General features: G+C 47.3%; 1 protein-coding gene across 1 annotated transcript in view; it reads right to left on the reverse strand.

The window, feature by feature from the left end:
* IMPACT (impact RWD domain protein) overlaps positions 1-18,007 on the reverse strand; it is a 58,699-nt gene that overhangs the window by 12,543 nt on the left and 28,149 nt on the right. The window contains exon 9 of the mRNA XM_069731207.1: positions 3,780-3,870. Within this exon, the coding sequence (XP_069587308.1) occupies positions 3,780-3,870 (91 nt within the window). The remainder of the gene's footprint in view (positions 1-3,779; positions 3,871-18,007) is intronic.

An 18,007-nucleotide genomic window follows, 5' to 3' on the forward strand; every position in this document is an offset into this window, starting at 1 on the left:
CCTCTGATACAGCTAGGGGGCGCTGTTTGTTCTCCCCAGAATGTGCATGCAGATGGATGAAGTCCATAGGTGTGCATGAGAGTCACGGATCTCTAGTCCGGGTTTTCCAGGTGGCTGAAGGCCACAGGTTTGTGTGTGTTTAAAAGCCCTGCAGTAAGGGGTATGGGTGTGGCAGGTGTCTGGCCAGGTCAGGCCAGGTGTGTGAGGTGCACATCAGTGTCAGTCTGGTGTGTGCTGGTCTGCAGAGTGTATGGAGGCCAGCAGAGCCAGCACCCAGGGCAGCTGATAGCCTGGCACCCACAGCGTACACAGAGATGCAAGTCGTCCATGGTACTGGTCTCGGATGTGGACAGTCCTGTGCCCGGAGGTGGATATCCTGTGCCCGTAGGAGTCGGATGTGGATAGTCCTGTGCCCGGAGGTGGATGTCCTGTACCCGAAAGAGGACTAGCATGTGTAACGATTGCAAACAGGTGGATATGGTGCCCGGCTGCTATCCGGAGGATATCCTGAACCGTGTACGACTGTGTGAGTAATGAGTCTGTAAGAGACTGTGATACAGCGATGCAGGACACCCATGAGAACTAGGGACCGCAAATCTAATGCCATGTGATATGCATTACTTTGAACTGGTGTAAACTGATCACTGAAGTTATATGCATTTATGTGAAGTGGACTTTAATGCTGTGAAGAAACACATTAAAAGAGACTTTTTGTGTTTGAATTTGTGGGTCACTGCCTATTCACTGCGTACGTTGTCATGGAAACGGGAGGTGGAGGATGTGTGGAGAGAGAAGAGAGGAGTGACGGGGAAGGGTCTGAGAGGAGCTCCAGGGAGAGAGAAGGGGTCCTAGGGGCCACTGAAGTGAAGAATACACCCATGGTGCCCGATTCCATGCCGACCGTAGTCGGGTGGAGGGACATGGTCGCAGTGGGGACCAGACCCAGACCAGTGCAATAACTGTAGGACTCCGCTAGCGAACCGGAGGCTGTAGTGTCTGTATGTGCGACAGCCAAATCGACACACAGTCGTTAAAAAGGCAGTCACATATGGTCAAGGGGACCAGGAGGTCGTTGCCAGACAGGACATGAGGCTGCTGGCTTGGGACACTGTGTGAGGTGCAAGGCAGGAGGGCGTGAGCCAGCGCAGAGAGACGACCTGGGAAGGTATACAAGAAGAGGGTCCTGGAAAAGTGCCCCCAAACTACCCGAGAGCTGGCTGGACCACCGACCCGGAACACACAGCATCCGGCTGGTGATTGTAACCTAAAGACAGTGGGTAAAGTGTGAAGACTGCACCCTGCTGTGTCCTCAGAATTATTTACTGCATCACCTGCCCAGTACTACAACAGGTATCATCATCAAATTGACCCTATAACTGCCCTCGGGCCTGCTCTACCTGTGGAGAGCTGTAACATCTCTGCTGCATAACCAACCACCCCAGTGGACCTGAATCGCAGCATCAGCCATCTATTGCCGAACACTAAGGGTGGCGTCATGACTTAATCCCCAATAAACTTTCCTCGCCCTTCATTTCATTGCACGCCCAGGGCCATGGAGTCGGGTCATGGCCCCGTGACTTCCACAAAGAGCTGTCCAACCTTGTTCCGAGTACCCCATGGCCCTGGTGTTCGAGTCACAGCCACTTTTTACCACTTTTTTCCAGTATTAGCACATCTTCCTATACATAAAAAGAGGGTACGAAGTGCACATGCTCACAGGCACCTGTCTTATTCATTCTAGGACAGTTTTCTGTCAGTGTAAGAAGATGGCAGCCATGTTAACTCTATAGTGATTACCTCCCTATACAAAAGTAAAATTGCTTATTGAAGATATTCAGGAATCTACTATATAATTGTCTAAGGATCACTTCTGTCTTTCTGTCTGTCCTTCTGTCAGTCCTTCTGTCTTTCTGTCACGGATATTCATTGGTCGCGGCCTCTGTCTGTCATGGAATCCAAGTCGCTGATTGGTCGTGGCAATGGTCGTTTTGCCACGACCAATTAGCGACGGGCGCAGTCCGGCGTCAATATGGCCGCTCCTTCCTCCCCAGTCAGCGCTCACACAGGGTTAATGGTGGAGCTAATGGACCGCGTTATGCCGCGGTGTAACGCACTCCATTAACGCTGCAATTAACCCTGTGTGACCAACTTTTTTAATATTGATGCTGCCTATGCAGCCTCAATAGTAAAAAGATCTAATGTTAAAAATAATAAAAAAAAAAATCATCATATACTCACCTTCCGGCGCCTTTCCAGCTCCTCGCGATGCTCCGGTGACTGCTCCATGCAAGCGGCAGGTTCCGGTGGCAAGGATGGTATGCGACAAGGACCTGCCATGACGTCACGGTCACGTGATCGCGACGTCATCACAGGTCCTGCGCCCATACCAACCCTGGGACCAGAAGCTGCCTTCAACGGGCTTTCGGAGGGTGAGTAAATGTTTATTTTTTATTTTAAGTCTGTATACTACGTGGCTCTGTGCTGTATACTCCGTCGCTGTGCAGTATACTACGTGGCTAGGCAATATACTATGTGGCTGGGCAATATACTACGTGGCTGGGCAATATACTACGTGGCTGGGCAATATACTACGTGGCTGGGCAATATACTACGTGGCTGGGCAATATACTGCGTGGCTGGGCAATATACTACGTGGCTGGGCAATATACTACGTGGACATGCATATTCTAGAATACCCGATGCGTTAGAATCTAGTTTATTCATGACTACATTTCCTTTACTTATTTTTTTCTATTCCCAAAGAACCCCTTTAAGAGTGGGCTCACAAGACTGTATTGTTTGTATATTTCTCATCTGTATCCCAACCAAGGGCTTCACGAACTGAACTAACAGTATCAAAGTCAAATATAATGCTCTTAGTTCAGATCACAAGACTGGAATTGCAGAAGTATAATGAAAAAGAAAATATGGCCACAGTATGGTCATGTGGACTTTTCCCAAGAGCTAATCAATAGGATGTGCTGACATACCTCCCAAATCAAGATGCAGAAAAAGTGGGCACAATAAAATAAAGCCTACATAGTGTCACTGATGTCACTGACAAATTTGAATGCAAGTCCAAGTAAAAAGAAAGTATACAGGAAAACCTGGTGCCAGATTCCCATTTAAACAAAAGCAAAAGAAAAGCCTAGATTAATCCAATAAATACAAATACTTAAGCAGCCCAGAATAAGGGTAGCAGTTGGGGATAAATCATAGGACTAGAATGCTCAGGAATGTGAAGCCCATCTTCATTTATATAACCTAATTAGGGATTCACTTAAAAGGTTATTCTCAATTTGTCTCTTGAGCAGCACACAGCTTTCCAGTCTTTTTACTCCTTGGTTTCTGGCTAGGTTAGCACTCCTCTTTGAGTGACTGTTCTGGTGAGTAGCAGAGCTGTGTTATTAGTATAACTATAAAGCTCAGCACAAGTTCTGCTATAAAACATTCAGCCATTAGTGTTTTGTTCCAGAGTCCACACTGTTACCACTGTATTTATATATAGAGATAACAGGGCATTTGAGCAAGCACACTGCTCCGGAGAGTGAGGGCTGTGATTAGGAAACCTGCTCTGGAAGCACGATGGTGAGTGCTTGTGATTATGCAAGATTCATAAGAGCAGCTTGTCAGGAGCTGAGAGGAGGTGAGCAGATGACTGAACAGAAAGCTGACTGGTATGTTAGAAGTTAATTCCTCTCCTGGACTGTAATAACTGCGCACACTCAGAGAGTGTGACTTTGTTGACTTTGTATATGATGCAGCCACATTCTAAATACCTGCATAAGATGAAGAAGTCTTTTACCAGCTGCTGTTTCCCCATCATCCTCACAGTCTTGCACAAATGTGTTTGTCTTTACAGAATATATTCTGTTGAAAGATGTGAATAACAAGTTAGTCACACAGTGTACCTGACAATAACATTGGCAATACACATCAGTGGTTAGCACATTAAGGTGCTGGAGTCCTGGGTTCCCACCAAGACAACATCTGCAAGGAGTTTGTCTGTTCTCTCTGTGTTTGCATGTATAAACTCCGGTTTACTCCCACACTCCAAAGACATACTGATAGGAAATAGGGATTTTTGTGTACTCATCGTAAAATCCTTTTCTCCGAGCCAATCATTGGAGGACACAGGACCATGGGTGTTATGCTGCTGCCACAAGGAGGACACTAAGTGAATACAGAAAGATTAACTCCTCCTCTACAGTATACACCCTCCTGCTGGCTCTAATTGAACCAGTTCGGTAACTGTTATGTTTGCTAATGACAGGTGTTATGAAGGCAATCCAGAAACACAGTGTGCTTAGCGATCAGAGCGCACACAGTGATCTGACAAATACCCAAAAATACAAGAACGAGCTCTGAGACGTGGAAACTCTGTAGACTGCACACCTGATCCTATCCTAAACACAACTAAAAGCGGCTGTGGATTGCGCCTAACAACTACCTAGGCAACTCGGCACAGCCTAAGAAACTAGCTAGCCTGAAGATAGAAAAATAGGCCTGACTTGCCCCAGAGAAATTCCCCAAAGGAAAAGGCAGCCCCCCACATATAATGACTGTGAGTAAGATGAAAAGACAAAACGTAGGGATGAAATAGATTCAGCAAAGTGGGGCCCGATATTCTAGGACAGAGCGAGGACAGTAAAGCGAACTTTGCAGTCTACAAAAAACCCTAAAGCAAAACCACGCAAAGGGGGCAAAAAAAAACCCCACCGTGCCGAACTAACGGCACGGCGGTACACCCTTTGCGTCTCAGAGCTTCCAGCAAAACAAAAGACAAGCTGGACAGAAAAAAAAACAAAAAAGCAAAAAGCACTTAGCTATACAGAGCAGCAGGTCACAGGAACAATCAGAAGAAGCTCAGATCCAACACTGAAACATTGACAAGGAGCAAGGATAGCAGCATCAGGCGGAGTTAAGTAATGAAGCAGTTAACGAGCTCACCAGAACACCTGAGGGAGGAAGCTCAGAAGCTGCAGTACCACTTGTGACCACAGGAGTGAATTCAGCCACAGAATTCACAACAGGTAACAAAGCAGTAGGAGCTTAAAACCATTAACAAGAATAAACTATGTCAAAACTAAGGAACATCCACAAGTTATTAGACTAACAGGGTGGGTGCTGTGTCCCCCAATGACTGGCTTGGAGAAAAGGATTTTACGGTGAGTACCAAAAATCCCTATTTCTCCTACACCTCATTGGGGGGACACAGGGCCATGGGATGTCCTAAAGCAGTCCCTGGGTGGGGAACAACACAACTGCTAATACCCCATGTGTTATGTTTGCTAATGACAGGTGTTATGAAGGCAATCCAGAAACACAGTGTGCTTAGCGATCAGAGCGCACACAGTGATCTGACAAATACCCAAAAATACAAGAACGAGCTCTGAGACGTGGAAACTCTGTAGACTGCACACCTGATCCTATCCTAAACACAACTAAAAGCGGCTGTGGATTGCGCCTAACAACTACCTAGGCAACTCGGCACAGCCTAAGAAACTAGCTAGCCTGAAGATAGAAAAATAGGCCTGACTTGCCCCAGAGAAATTCCCCAAAGGAAAAGGCAGCCCCCCACATATAATGACTGTGAGTAAGATGAAAAGACAAAACGTAGGGATGAAATAGATTCAGCAAAGTGGGGCCCGATATTCTAGGACAGAGCGAGGACAGTAAAGCGAACTTTGCAGTCTACAAAAAACCCTAAAGCAAAACCACGCAAAGGGGGCAAAAAAAAACCACCGTGCCGAACTAACGGCACGGCGGTACACCCTTTGCGTCTCAGAGCTTCCAGCAAAACAAAAGACAAGCTGGACAGAAAAAAAGCAACAAAAAAGCAAAAGGCACTTAGCTATACAGAGCAGCAGGTCACAGGAACAATCAGGAGAAGCTCAGATCCAACACTGAAACATTGACAAGGAGCAAGGATAGCAGCATCAGGCGGAGTTAAGTAATGAAGCAGTTAACGAGCTCACCAGAACACCTGAGGGAGGAAGCTCAGAAGCTGCAGTACCACTTGTGACCACAGGAGTGAATTCAGCCACAGAATTCACAACAGTACCCCCCCCTTGAGGAGGGGTCACCGAACCCTCACCAGAGCCCCCAGGCCGACCAGAATGAGCCGCATGAAAGGCACGAACAAGATCGGAAGCATGAACATCAGAGGCAAAAACCCAGGAATTATCTTCCTGAGCATAACCCTTCCATTTAACCAGATACTGGAGTTTCCGTCTAGAAACACGAGAATCCAAAATCTTCTCCACAATATACTCCAATTCCCCCTCCACGAAAACCGGGGCAGGAGGCTCAACAGATGGAACCATAGGTGCCACGTATCTCCGCAACAACGACCTATGGAATACATTATGTATGGAAAAGGAGTCTGGGAGGGTCAAACGAAAAGACACAGGATTGAGAACCTCAGAAATCCTATACGGACCAATAAAACGAGGTTTAAATTTAGGAGAGGAAACCTTCATAGGAATATGACGAGAAGATAACCAAACCAGATCCCCAACACGAAGTCGGGGACCCACACGGCGTCTGCGATTAGCGAAAAGTTGAGCTTTCTCCTGGGACAAGATCAAATTGTCCACTACCTGAGTCCAGATCTGCTGCAACCTATCCACCACAGAATCCACACCAGGACAGTCCGAAGACTCAACTTGTCCTGAAGAGAAACGAGGATGGAACCCAGAATTGCAAAAAAATGGAGAAACCAAGGTAGCCGAGCTGGCCCGATTATTAAGGGCGAACTCAGCCAACGGCAAAAAGGACACCCAATCATCCTGGTCTGCAGAAACAAAATATCTCAGATATGTTTCCAAGGTCTGATTGGTTCGTTCGGTCTGGCCATTAGTCTGAGGATGGAAAGCCGAGGAAAAGGATAGGTCAATGCCCATCCTACCACAAAAGGCTCGCCAAAACCTTGAAACAAACTGGGAACCTCTGTCAGAAACAATATTCTCAGGAATGCCATGCAACCGAACCACATGCTGAAAGAACAAAGGTACCAAATCAGAGGAGGAAGGCAATTTAGCCAAGGGCACCAGATGGACCATTTTAGAAAAGCGATCACAGACCACCCAAATGACTGACATCTTTTGAGAAACGGGAAGGTCAGAAATGAAATCCATCGAAATATGTGTCCAAGGCCTCTTTGGGACCGGCAAGGGCAAAAGCAACCCACTGGCACGAGAACAGCAGGGCTTAGCCCTAGCACAAATCCCACAGGACTGCACAAAAGTACGTACATCCCGTGACAGAGATGGCCACCAGAAGGATCTAGCCACTAACTCTCTGGTACCAAAGATTCCAGGATGACCAGCCAACACCGAACAATGAAGTTCAGAGATAAGTTTATTAGTCCACCTATCAGGGACGAACAGTTTCTCTGCTGGACAACGATCAGGTTTATTCGCCTGAAATTTTTGCAGCACCCGCCGCAAATCAGGGGAGATGGCAGACACAATGACTCCTTCCTTGAGGATACCCGCTGGCTCAGATAAACCCGGAGAGTCGGGCACAAAACTCCTAGACAGAGCATCCGCCTTCACATTTTTAGAGCCCGGAAGGTACGAAATCACAAAGTCGAAGCGGGCAAAAAATAACGACCAACGGGCCTGTCTAGGATTCAAGCGCTTGGCAGACTCGAGATAAGTCAAGTTCTTATGATCAGTCAATACCACCACGCGATGCTTAGCTCCTTCAAGCCAATGACGCCACTCCTCGAATGCCCACTTCATGGCCAGCAACTCTCGATTGCCCACATCATAATTACGCTCAGCGGGCGAAAACTTCCTGGAAAAGAAAGCACATGGTTTCATCACTGAGCAATCAGAACCTCTCTGTGACAAAATCGCCCCTGCTCCAATCTCAGAAGCATCAACCTCGACCTGGAACGGAAGAGAAACATCTGGCTGACACAACACAGGGGCAGAACAAAAACGACGCTTCAACTCCTGAAAAGCTTCCACAGCAGCAGAAGACCAATTAACCAAATCAGCACCCTTCTTGGTCAAATCGGTCAATGGTTTGGCAATGCTAGAAAAATTACAGATGAAGCGACGATAAAAATTAGCAAAGCCCAGGAACTTTTGCAGACTTTTCAGAGATGTCGGCTGAATCCAATCCTGGATGGCTTGGACCTTAACTGGATCCATCTCGATAGTAGAAGGGGTAAAGATGAACCCCAAAAATGAAACTTTCTGCACACCGAAGAGACACTTTGATCCCTTCACAAACAAAGAGTTAGCACGCAGGACCTGAAAAACCATTCTGACCTGCTTCACATGAGACTCCCAATCATCTGAGAAGATCAAAATGTCATCCAAGTAAACAATCAGGAATTTATCCAGATACTCACGGAAGATGTCATGCATAAAAGACTGAAACACAGATGGAGCATTGGCAAGTCCGAACGGCATCACTAGATACTCAAAATGACCCTCGGGCGTATTGAATGCAGTTTTCCATTCATCTCCTTGCCTGATTCTCACCAGATTATACGCACCACGAAGATCTATCTTAGTGAACCAACTAGCCCCCTTAATCCGAGCAAACAAGTCAGATAACAATGGCAAGGGATACTGAAATTTAACAGTGATCTTATTAAGAAGGCAGTAATCAATACACGGTCTCAGCGAACCATCCTTCTTGGCTACAAAGAAGAACCCTGCTCCCAGTGGTGATGGCGATGGGCGAATATGTCCCTTCTCCAGGGATTCCTTCACATAACTGCGCATAGCGGCGTGTTCGGGCACGGATAAATTAAATAATCGACCTTTAGGGAATTTACTACCAGGAATCAAATTGATAGCACAATCACAATCCCTATGCGGAGGTAGAGCATCGGACTTGGGCTCTTCAAATACATCCTGATAATCAGACAAGAACTCTGGGACCTCAGAAGGGGTGGATGACGAAATCGACAAAAATGGAACATCACCATGTACCCCCTGACAACCCCAGCTGGATACCGACATGGAATTCCAATCCAATACTGGATTATGGGTTTGTAGCCATGGCAACCCCAACACGACCACATCATGCAGATTATGCAACACCAGAAAGCGAATAACTTCCTGATGTGCAGGAGCCATGCACATGGTCAGCTGGGCCCAGTATTGAGGTTTATTCTTGGCCAAAGGTGTAGCATCAATTCCTCTCAATGGAATAGGACACCGCAAAGGCTCCAAGAAAAACCCACAATGTTTAGCATAGTCCAAATCCATCAGATTCAGGGCAGCGCCGAATCCACAAACGCCATGACAGAAAACGACGACAAAGAGCATATCAAGGTAATGGACAGAAGGAATTTGGACTGTACAGTACCAATGACGGCAGACCTAGCGGACCGCTTAGTGCGCTTAGGACAATCAGAAATAGCATGAGTGGAATCACCACAGTAGAAACACAGACCATTCAGACGTCTGTATTCCTGCCGTTCAACTCTAGTCATAGTCCTATCGCACTGCATAGGCTCAGGTTTAACCTCAGGCAGTACCGCCAAATGGTGCACAGATTTACGCTCGCGCAAGCGTCGACCGATCTGAATGGCCAAAGACAAAGACTCATTCAAACCAGCAGGCATAGGAAATCCCACCATGACATCCTTAAGAGCCTCAGAGAGACCCTTTCTGAACAAAGCTGCCAGCGCAGATTCATTCCACTGAGTGAGTACTGACCATTTCCTAAATTTCTGACAATATACTTCTATATCATCCTGACCCCGGCACAAAGCCAGCAAATTTTTCTCAGCCTGATCCACTGAATTAGGCTCATCGTACAGCAATCCGAGCGCCAGGAAAAACGCATCGACACTACTCAATGCAGGGTCTCCTGGCGCAAGAGAAAATGCCCAGTCTTGAGGGTCGCCGCGCAAAAAAGAAATAATAATCAAAACCTGTTGAATAGGATTACCAGAAGAATGAGGTTTCAAGGCCAGAAATAGCTTACAATTATTTTTGAAACTTAGAAACTTAGTTCTATCTCCAAAAAAACAAATCAGCAATAGGAATTCTTGGTTCTAACATAGATTTCTGATCAATAGTATCTTGAATTTTTTGTACATTTATAACGAGATTATCCATTGAAGAGCACAGACCCTGAATATCCATGTCCACACCTGTGTCCAGAATCACCCAAATGTCTAGGGGAAAAAAAAAAGTGAACACAGAGCAGAAAAAAAAAAAAAATGATGTCAGAACTTTTTCTTTCCCTCTATTGAGAATCATTAGTGGGGCTCCTTGTACTGTTATGTTTGCTAATGACAGGTGTTATGAAGGCAATCCAGAAACACAGTGTGCTTAGCGATCAGAGCGCACACAGTGATCTGACAAATACCCAAAAATACAAGAACGAGCTCTGAGACGTGGAAACTCTGTAGACTGCACACCTGATCCTATCTTAAACACAACTAAAAGCGGCTGTGGATTGCGCCTAACAACTACCTAGGCAACTCGGCACAGCCTAAGAAACTAGCTAGCCTGAAGATAGAAAAATAGGCCTGACTTGCCCCAGAGAAATTCCCCAAAGGAAAAGGCAGCCCCCCACATATAATGACTGTGAGTAAGATGAAAAGACAAAACGTAGGGATGAAATAGATTCAGCAAAGTGGGGCCCGATATTCTAGGACAGAGCGAGGACAGTAAAGCGAACTTTGCAGTCTACAAAAAACCCTAAAGCAAAACCACGCAAAGGGGGCAAAAAAAAACCACCGTGCCGAACTAACAGCACGGCGGTACACCCTTTGCGTCTCAGAGCTTCCAGCAAAACAAAAGACAAGCTGGACAGAAAAAAAGCAACAAAAAAGCAAAAGGCACTTAGCTATACAGAGCAGCAGGTCACAGGAACAATCAGGAGAAGCTCAGATCCAACACTGAAACATTGACAAGGAGCAAGGATAGCAGCATCAGGCGGAGTTAAGTAATGAAGCAGTTAACGAGCTCACCAGAACACCTGAGGGAGGAAGCTCAGAAGCTGCAGTACCACTTGTGACCACAGGAGTGAATTCAGCCACAGAATTCACAACACCCATGTACCAACGAGTTACAGATGTGGTACTGCTGCCTGCAGAATCTGCCTGCCGAGGGCCGCATCTGCAGAGGCCTGAGAATGAATACAGTAATGTTTTGTGAAAGTATGCAAGCTGGACAGGTGGCAGCTCTGCAGACTTGTTCTGCTGACGCCTGGTGCCGAATGGCCCAAGAGGCGCCCACTGACTGAGTGGAGTGTGCCTTAATCCTTGCTGGGACAGGAACGACCCTGACACGGTAGGACTCATGAATAGCAGAGCGGATCCACTTGGCTATTGTGGCCTTTGAAGCGGCTAGGCCCTTCCTATGCCACTTCGGAACCACGAATACGGCATCTGACTTGCGAAAAGATGCCGTCCATGAGACATATCTCCTAAGAGTTCTCACTAGATCCAGTGTGTGAAGAGCCTTCTCGATACGATGTACTGGTGCAGAACAGAGTGAGGGAAAAACAATATCCTCGTTGAGATGGAAAGAAAACTTTTGGCAGGAAAGATGGGGACGTTCTCAGAACCACCTTGTCTTGATGGAAATTCAGGAACGGAGCTTGGCAACACAGGGCCACCAACTCCGAGACCCATCTGATTAACATGACCGCGACTAGGAAAGCTACTTTCCAGGAAAGGAAAGTTAGTGATACATCCTGCAGCGGTTCGAAAGGGACCTCTTGTAAAACTCTGAGGACCAAATTAAGATCCCATGGTTCCAACTGCATTTTATAGGAAGGCACCACATAAGAGACTCCCTGAATGAAGGTCTTCACCTCCTAATCTGTTGGCAATCCTGCGTTGGAACAGAACCGATAAAGCTGAAATCTGCCCTTTGAATGAGCTAAGCGTGCGACCTGACTCCAATCCGGTCTGCAGAAATTCCAAAAGGGAAGGGATGGAAAACTCAAGAGGAGAGCGTCCATGGTCTTTACACCATGAGAAGAAGGTCTTCCAGGTGCGATGATAAATGCGCATAGACGTGGGCTTCCTAGCATTAATCATGGTGGAGATCACTTAATGAGAGAATCCTGCTTGAGCTAGAACCCAGGATTCGACGGCCACACTGCTAAACACAGGGCCCCAGAGTTATGATGGTAAATAGGGCCCTGGGACAGATCTGGGCGATCCACAAGTCACCAGGGAACGTCAGTGACGAGTTGAACTAGCTCCGCGTACCACGCCCGGCGTGGCCCATCCGGCGCCACCAGGATCACTGGTACCCCCTCCGCTATGATCTTCTTGATGACCCTCGGAAGTTAGGGGAGCAGGGGGAATACATACGGGAGCCGAAATTGATGCCACGGAAGAACCAGTGCGTCCGCTCCGATGGCAACTGGGTCGTGGGCCCGAGCTATGAACTCGGGGACTTTGGTGTTTAGCCTTGAGGCTATTAGATCTACATCCGGAGTCCCCCAGTGATGGCAGATCTGCTGAAAGACCTCTGGATGCAGAGACCTTTCTCCCGAGGCGAGACTCTGGCGACTGAGAAAGTCTGCCGTCCAATTCTCTAGGCCCGGGATGTGGACTGCCGAGAGCACCGAGCGGTTCCACTCGGCCCATCGGAGAATGTGAGCTACTTCAATCATGGCTGTCCTGCTGCGGGTGCCCCCTGATGGTTGATATATGCCACAGCTGTCAGACTGAATCCTGATGGGATGACCTGCCAGAAGGTGAGGAAACCGCAGAAGGGCTATCTTGATTGCCCATATCTCCAAGATGTTGATCGGCAGATGCGTCTCTCGAGAAGACCAGCCTCCCTGTGCCCTGTGATCGTGGAACCCTGCCCCCCAGCCAGGAAGGCTGGTGTCTGTGGTCACCACTAGCCAATGTACTGGAAGGAAGAACTTCCCCTGATCCAGAGAAGACTTCAGTGTCCACCACCTGAGGGTCTGCTTGACCCGCTGAGAGAGCTGGAATTGACGGTCGAGAGAGAACTGATTCCTGCCAAGGCCGCCAGAAGCGCATGTTGCAAGGGGCGGGCGGAGGTGTACCTGAGCGAATGGAACCGCCTCTATAGCTGCTACCATCTTGCCGAGTACTCTGATACTGAATCGCAGAGAGTGAGGAATAGAGTGGGAGAGCATCTGTGTTCCCCGTTATAAGGCTAAGACCTTTTCCGGAGGAAGGATTACCAACCCTCGGGAAGTGTCCAGAATCATTCCCAAGAAAGGAATTCGCTGAGCTGGTACTGGCGAGGACCTTTTGAAGTTTATCTTCCAGCCCAGGCGAGAAAATGTATCTATCGTGATACTCACGCACTCCTTGATCAGGAGATCGTCTAGATACAGTAGCACTACCACCCCCCCGAGCGTGAAGGATGGCCATGGCAGTCGCCATGACCTTGGTGAAGACTCTGGGGGTGGTGGTAAGACCAAAGGGCAAGGCAGCAAATTGAAAGTGTTCCTCTCGAACCGTGAAGCGTAGAAATATTTGGTGAGGGATGTGAAGGTAAGCATCCTGGTTGTCTATGGACGCTAGGAACTCTGCTTTTTCCATTCAGGCGATGACTGAACGGAGCGACTCCATTCTGAACCGTCGCACTCTGACGAACTTGTTTAACAGTTTTCGGTCCAGTATGGGCTGCATTGTTCCATCCTTTTTTAGACCACAAATATGTTCGCGTAAAAACCCTTGAACCTTTTGCTTTGCGGAACCAGGATAATGACTCCGTCCTTTCTGAGCGCATTCATGGCTCGGAAGAACATTGTTGCCTTTGCCTTGGGAGGAGAAGACAGGAAAATACATGTTGGTGGAAGAGAGGAAAACTCTATTTTGTATCCGGAGGACACCCGATCTCTGACCCACCGGTCGTGAATGACCGAGAGCCAGGCTTGACGGAACAAAAGTAGACGACCACCTACTTTGTTGGTGCCCCCCGGATACTGCACTGAATCATTGTGTAGAGGATCTATGTGATCTGGCTCCCTTGGGTCCAGACTGTCTAGGCTTGCTCTTCCAGGAATGGGTGGGTCTGTGGGAGACCTGGGAACCTCTATCTCTACGTGGGGCCTGCCCTGGTCCAGAAGAGATGGTTGTAGAGGACCAGCTGGAGCTGTTACGAAAAAAACGGGTCCGAACTTGTTGTTGTTGGCTCTGAAATGGACGAATGGGTCTCTGTTGGGGAAGTAACTTACCGTACTCTTCCCCCCAGTAGCGTCGGAGATTAGTTGATCAAGTTTTTCTCCAAATAAGCGACCGCTCTGATAGAGCAGAAAGGTTAAGGACTTTTTGGAAGCAGAATTTGCATGCCAGTCTCTGAACCATAGAGCCCTTCTAATGGTGATGGTGTTTGCTGCTGCAGTTGGCCACATCCAAAGAAGCGGACACTACGAAATCCCCGGCCCAAAATACCTGGCTAGCGAGGAATGCCGCCTCAGGGGAGATCAGTTTCCTGAATGGCTGCGGACGAGGTCTCAGCCCAAGAGACCATAGCGTTAGCCACCCAGGTTGCAGCAGAGGATGGAAAGAGCGCAGCTCCAGAGGCCTTAAAGACTGACTGAGCAAGATTGTCAATTTGGCGGTCAGTAGGATTTTTGACTGCGGAGCTATCGGACAAGGATAGAAGAGTTTTAGATGCAAGCTGCGATACGGGAGGATCCACTGGGGGGACTGTAACCAATCCTTTCTTAAATCAGTAGCAAAGGGATATCTTGACTCCATGGGCTTCTGCCCTGTGAAGCGCCTGTCCGGTTGATCCCTATGTATCTCAACGATGTCCTTAAAACTCTGGGTGATTGCCAAACACCCTGTGAGGGCATATAGTCCTCTTAAAGGACACGGCATGATCTGGAATAGATACGGGTTTCTCGTCCACCTTCAGATTCCTGTTGACTGACTCAATGAGGGAATCAACTGTCTCTTGATAATTCTGCGAGTCCTGATCTAAGGACGCATTAGAGTCATATTCTGAATCATGTTCGCTACCAACCCCTGGAGAGGGGGAGCGAGAAGCCGAACTTACAGAGGCCGAAGCATGAGGAGGTTCGGGGGATGTGCCATGGGACCTTTTTCTAGAAGCATGAGCACTTTTTTGATAAAGTACAAATCCTGCTGGATGAGTCTTGTCCGTCGGAAGGGTTTTTCGCAACCGACAAACTGACGCCCTGACTTGAGAAGGGGTCCTGGAGAGAGTCTATTGCCTTGGCCAGAGAAGCCATAGACCATGGCAGGGAAGTAGCCCATTCAAGGGGAACAGGCCCTCTAGGGTCGGTAACAGTGGTGGGTGGCTCCTGGGCAGATAACGGGTCGCAGGCCGTGCAGAACGGAGTATTGTGGCCTTGGGGCAAAGAAACCTTACAAGTGGTACATGAGGCAAAGAACACAGTATGTGTTTTTTTAGCCTTTTTGGATGCTTTAGATTGAGACATAGTGTACTCTGGCGTCCCTTGGAAAGCTGATGCACTGAGAGAAAAGAGGGAGAATGTATGTGCAGAGGAAGGGTTAAGCCATGATTCTGCAGCTTAAACAGGTCCTGTGTCTTGAGTCCCCAGGGGAGATGCCGCTGTCTGCTGCTCACGCAGTGCTTCTGTCAGCGCTGCTGTCCTGATGTCCCTGCTTGCCGGTGTCCAGGCTCCCAGGCTGTCCTCCTGGAGGTGTAGGAAGATGGCCGCCGAGATAAGAAAAGCGCTTCTCGTTTAGAACAGAAGGACGGAGCCACCTGGCGCTCGAGTCCGACACATCCCTGATCGGGTGGACAGATTATTGGGAGGGGCTGGTGAGGACCCAGCGGTCATGGTGCACATTGGCACTAATGACAAAGTTAGAGGTAGGTGGAAGGTCCTTAAAGATGATTTCAGGGAATTAGGCTGCAAGCTGAAAGCAAGGACCTCCAACGTGGTATTTTCCAAAATACTGCCGGTACCACGTGCCACGCCAGAGAGGCAACGGGAGATTAGGGAGGTTAATAAGTGGCTCAAGAATTGGTGTAGGAAAGAGGGGTTTGGGTTCCTGCAGAACTGGGCCGACTTCTCAGTTGGCTACAGGCTCTACGCTAGGGACGGGTTGCACCTCAATGGGGAGGGTGCAGCTGTGCTGGGGGAGAGAATGGCTAGAAGGTTGGAGGAGTGTTTAAACTAGGAATTGGGGGGGAGGGTATTCATTTTATAGGAGGGGAAGATAGTGCAGACAGAGACCTGGGCACAAATAAGGAAGTTGGGGGTGGCGGTGGCATGGGGGGTGGGGTCAGAACCGTTAATAATTTAAGAAATAGAAGTACAGAGAGGAACATAAAGTGCATGTATACTAATGCCAGAAGCCTCGCCAACAAAATGGACGAATTAGAACTAATGTTGTTGGAGCATAATTATGACATGGTGGGGATATCTGAAACGTGGCTGGATGAGAGCCATGACTGGGCTGTTAACTTGCAGGGCTATAGCCTGTTCAGAAATGACCGTACAGATAAGCGAGGGGGAGGGGTGTGTCTATATGTAAAATCGTCCTTAAAACCCATCCTGCGTGATAATATAGGTGAATTTAATGAAAATGTAGAATCCCTGTGGGTGGAGATAAGGGGAGGGGGGAAAAATAATAAATTACTGATAGGGGTTTGTTATAAATCTCCAAAAATAATGGAAGCAATGGAGAATATCCTCGTAAAGCAAATAGATGAAGCTGCGACTCAAGGAGAAGTCATTATTATGGGGGACTTCAACTACCCTGAAATAGATTGGGGAACAGAAACCTGCAGTTCCAGCAAAGGTAATCGGTTTTTGACAACTATGAGAGACAATTACCTTTCACAACTGGTTCAGGACCCAACAAGAAAGGGGGCACTGCTAGACCTAATATTAACTAACAGGCCAGACCGCATATCAAATATAAGGGTTGGGGGTCACTTGGGAAATAGCGATCACAAAATAATAAGTTTTCATGTATCCTTTAAAAAGATGTGTAGTAGAGGGGTTACAAGGACACTAAACTTCAGGAGGGCAAATTTCCAACGGATGAGAGAGGATCTTGGTGCAATTAACTGGGACGATATCCTGAGACACAAAAATACACAAAGAAAATGGGAGACGTTTATTAGCATCCTGGATAGGACCTGTGCACAGTATATACCGTATGGGAATAAACATACTAGAAATAGGAGGAAACCAATATGGCTAAATAGAGCTGTAAGGGGCGCAATAAGTGACAAAAAGAAAGCATTTAGAGAATTAAAGGAAGTAGGTAGTGAGGAGGCATTAAATAAATACAGAAAATTAAATAAATTCTGTAAAAAGCAAATCAAGGCAGCAAAGATTGCCAGAGAGAGTAAAAATAATCCTAAAATATTCTTTAACTACATAAATAGTAAGAAACTAAAAAATGATAGTGTTGGCCCCCTTAAAAATAGTCTGGGTGAGATGGTGGATGAGGATGAGGAAAAAGCCAATATGCTAAATGACTTTTTTTCATCAGTATTTACACAAGAAAATCCCATGGCAGACAAAATGTCTAGTGATAAAAATTCCCAATTAAATGTCACCTGCTTAACCCAGCAGGAAGTGCGGCGGCGGCTAAAAATCACTAAAATTGACAAATCTCCGGGCCCGGATGGGATACACCCTCGAGTACTGCAGGAATTAAGTACAGTCATTGATAGACCATTATTTTTAATCTTTAAAGACTCCATAATAACAGGGTCTGTGCCACAGGACTGGCGTATAGCAAATGTGGTGCCAATATTCAAAAAGGGAACAAAAACTGAACTCGGAAATTATAGGCCAGTAAGCTTAACCTCTACTGTGGGTAAAATCCTGGAGGGCATTCTAAGGGATGCTATACTGGAGTATCTGAAGAGGAATAACCTCATGACCCAGTATCAGCACGGGTTTACTAGGGACCGTTCATGTCAGACTAATTTGATCAGTTTCTATGAAGAGGTAAGTTCCGGATTGGACCAAGGGAACCCAGTGGATGTAGTGTATATGGACTTTTCAAAAGCTTTTGATACGGTGCCACACAAAAGGTTGATACATAAAATGAGAATAATGG

This window comes from Ranitomeya imitator, chromosome 6, assembly GCF_032444005.1.
Source record: "Ranitomeya imitator isolate aRanImi1 chromosome 6, aRanImi1.pri, whole genome shotgun sequence".
NCBI classification, from domain to species: domain Eukaryota; kingdom Metazoa; phylum Chordata; class Amphibia; order Anura; family Dendrobatidae; genus Ranitomeya; species Ranitomeya imitator.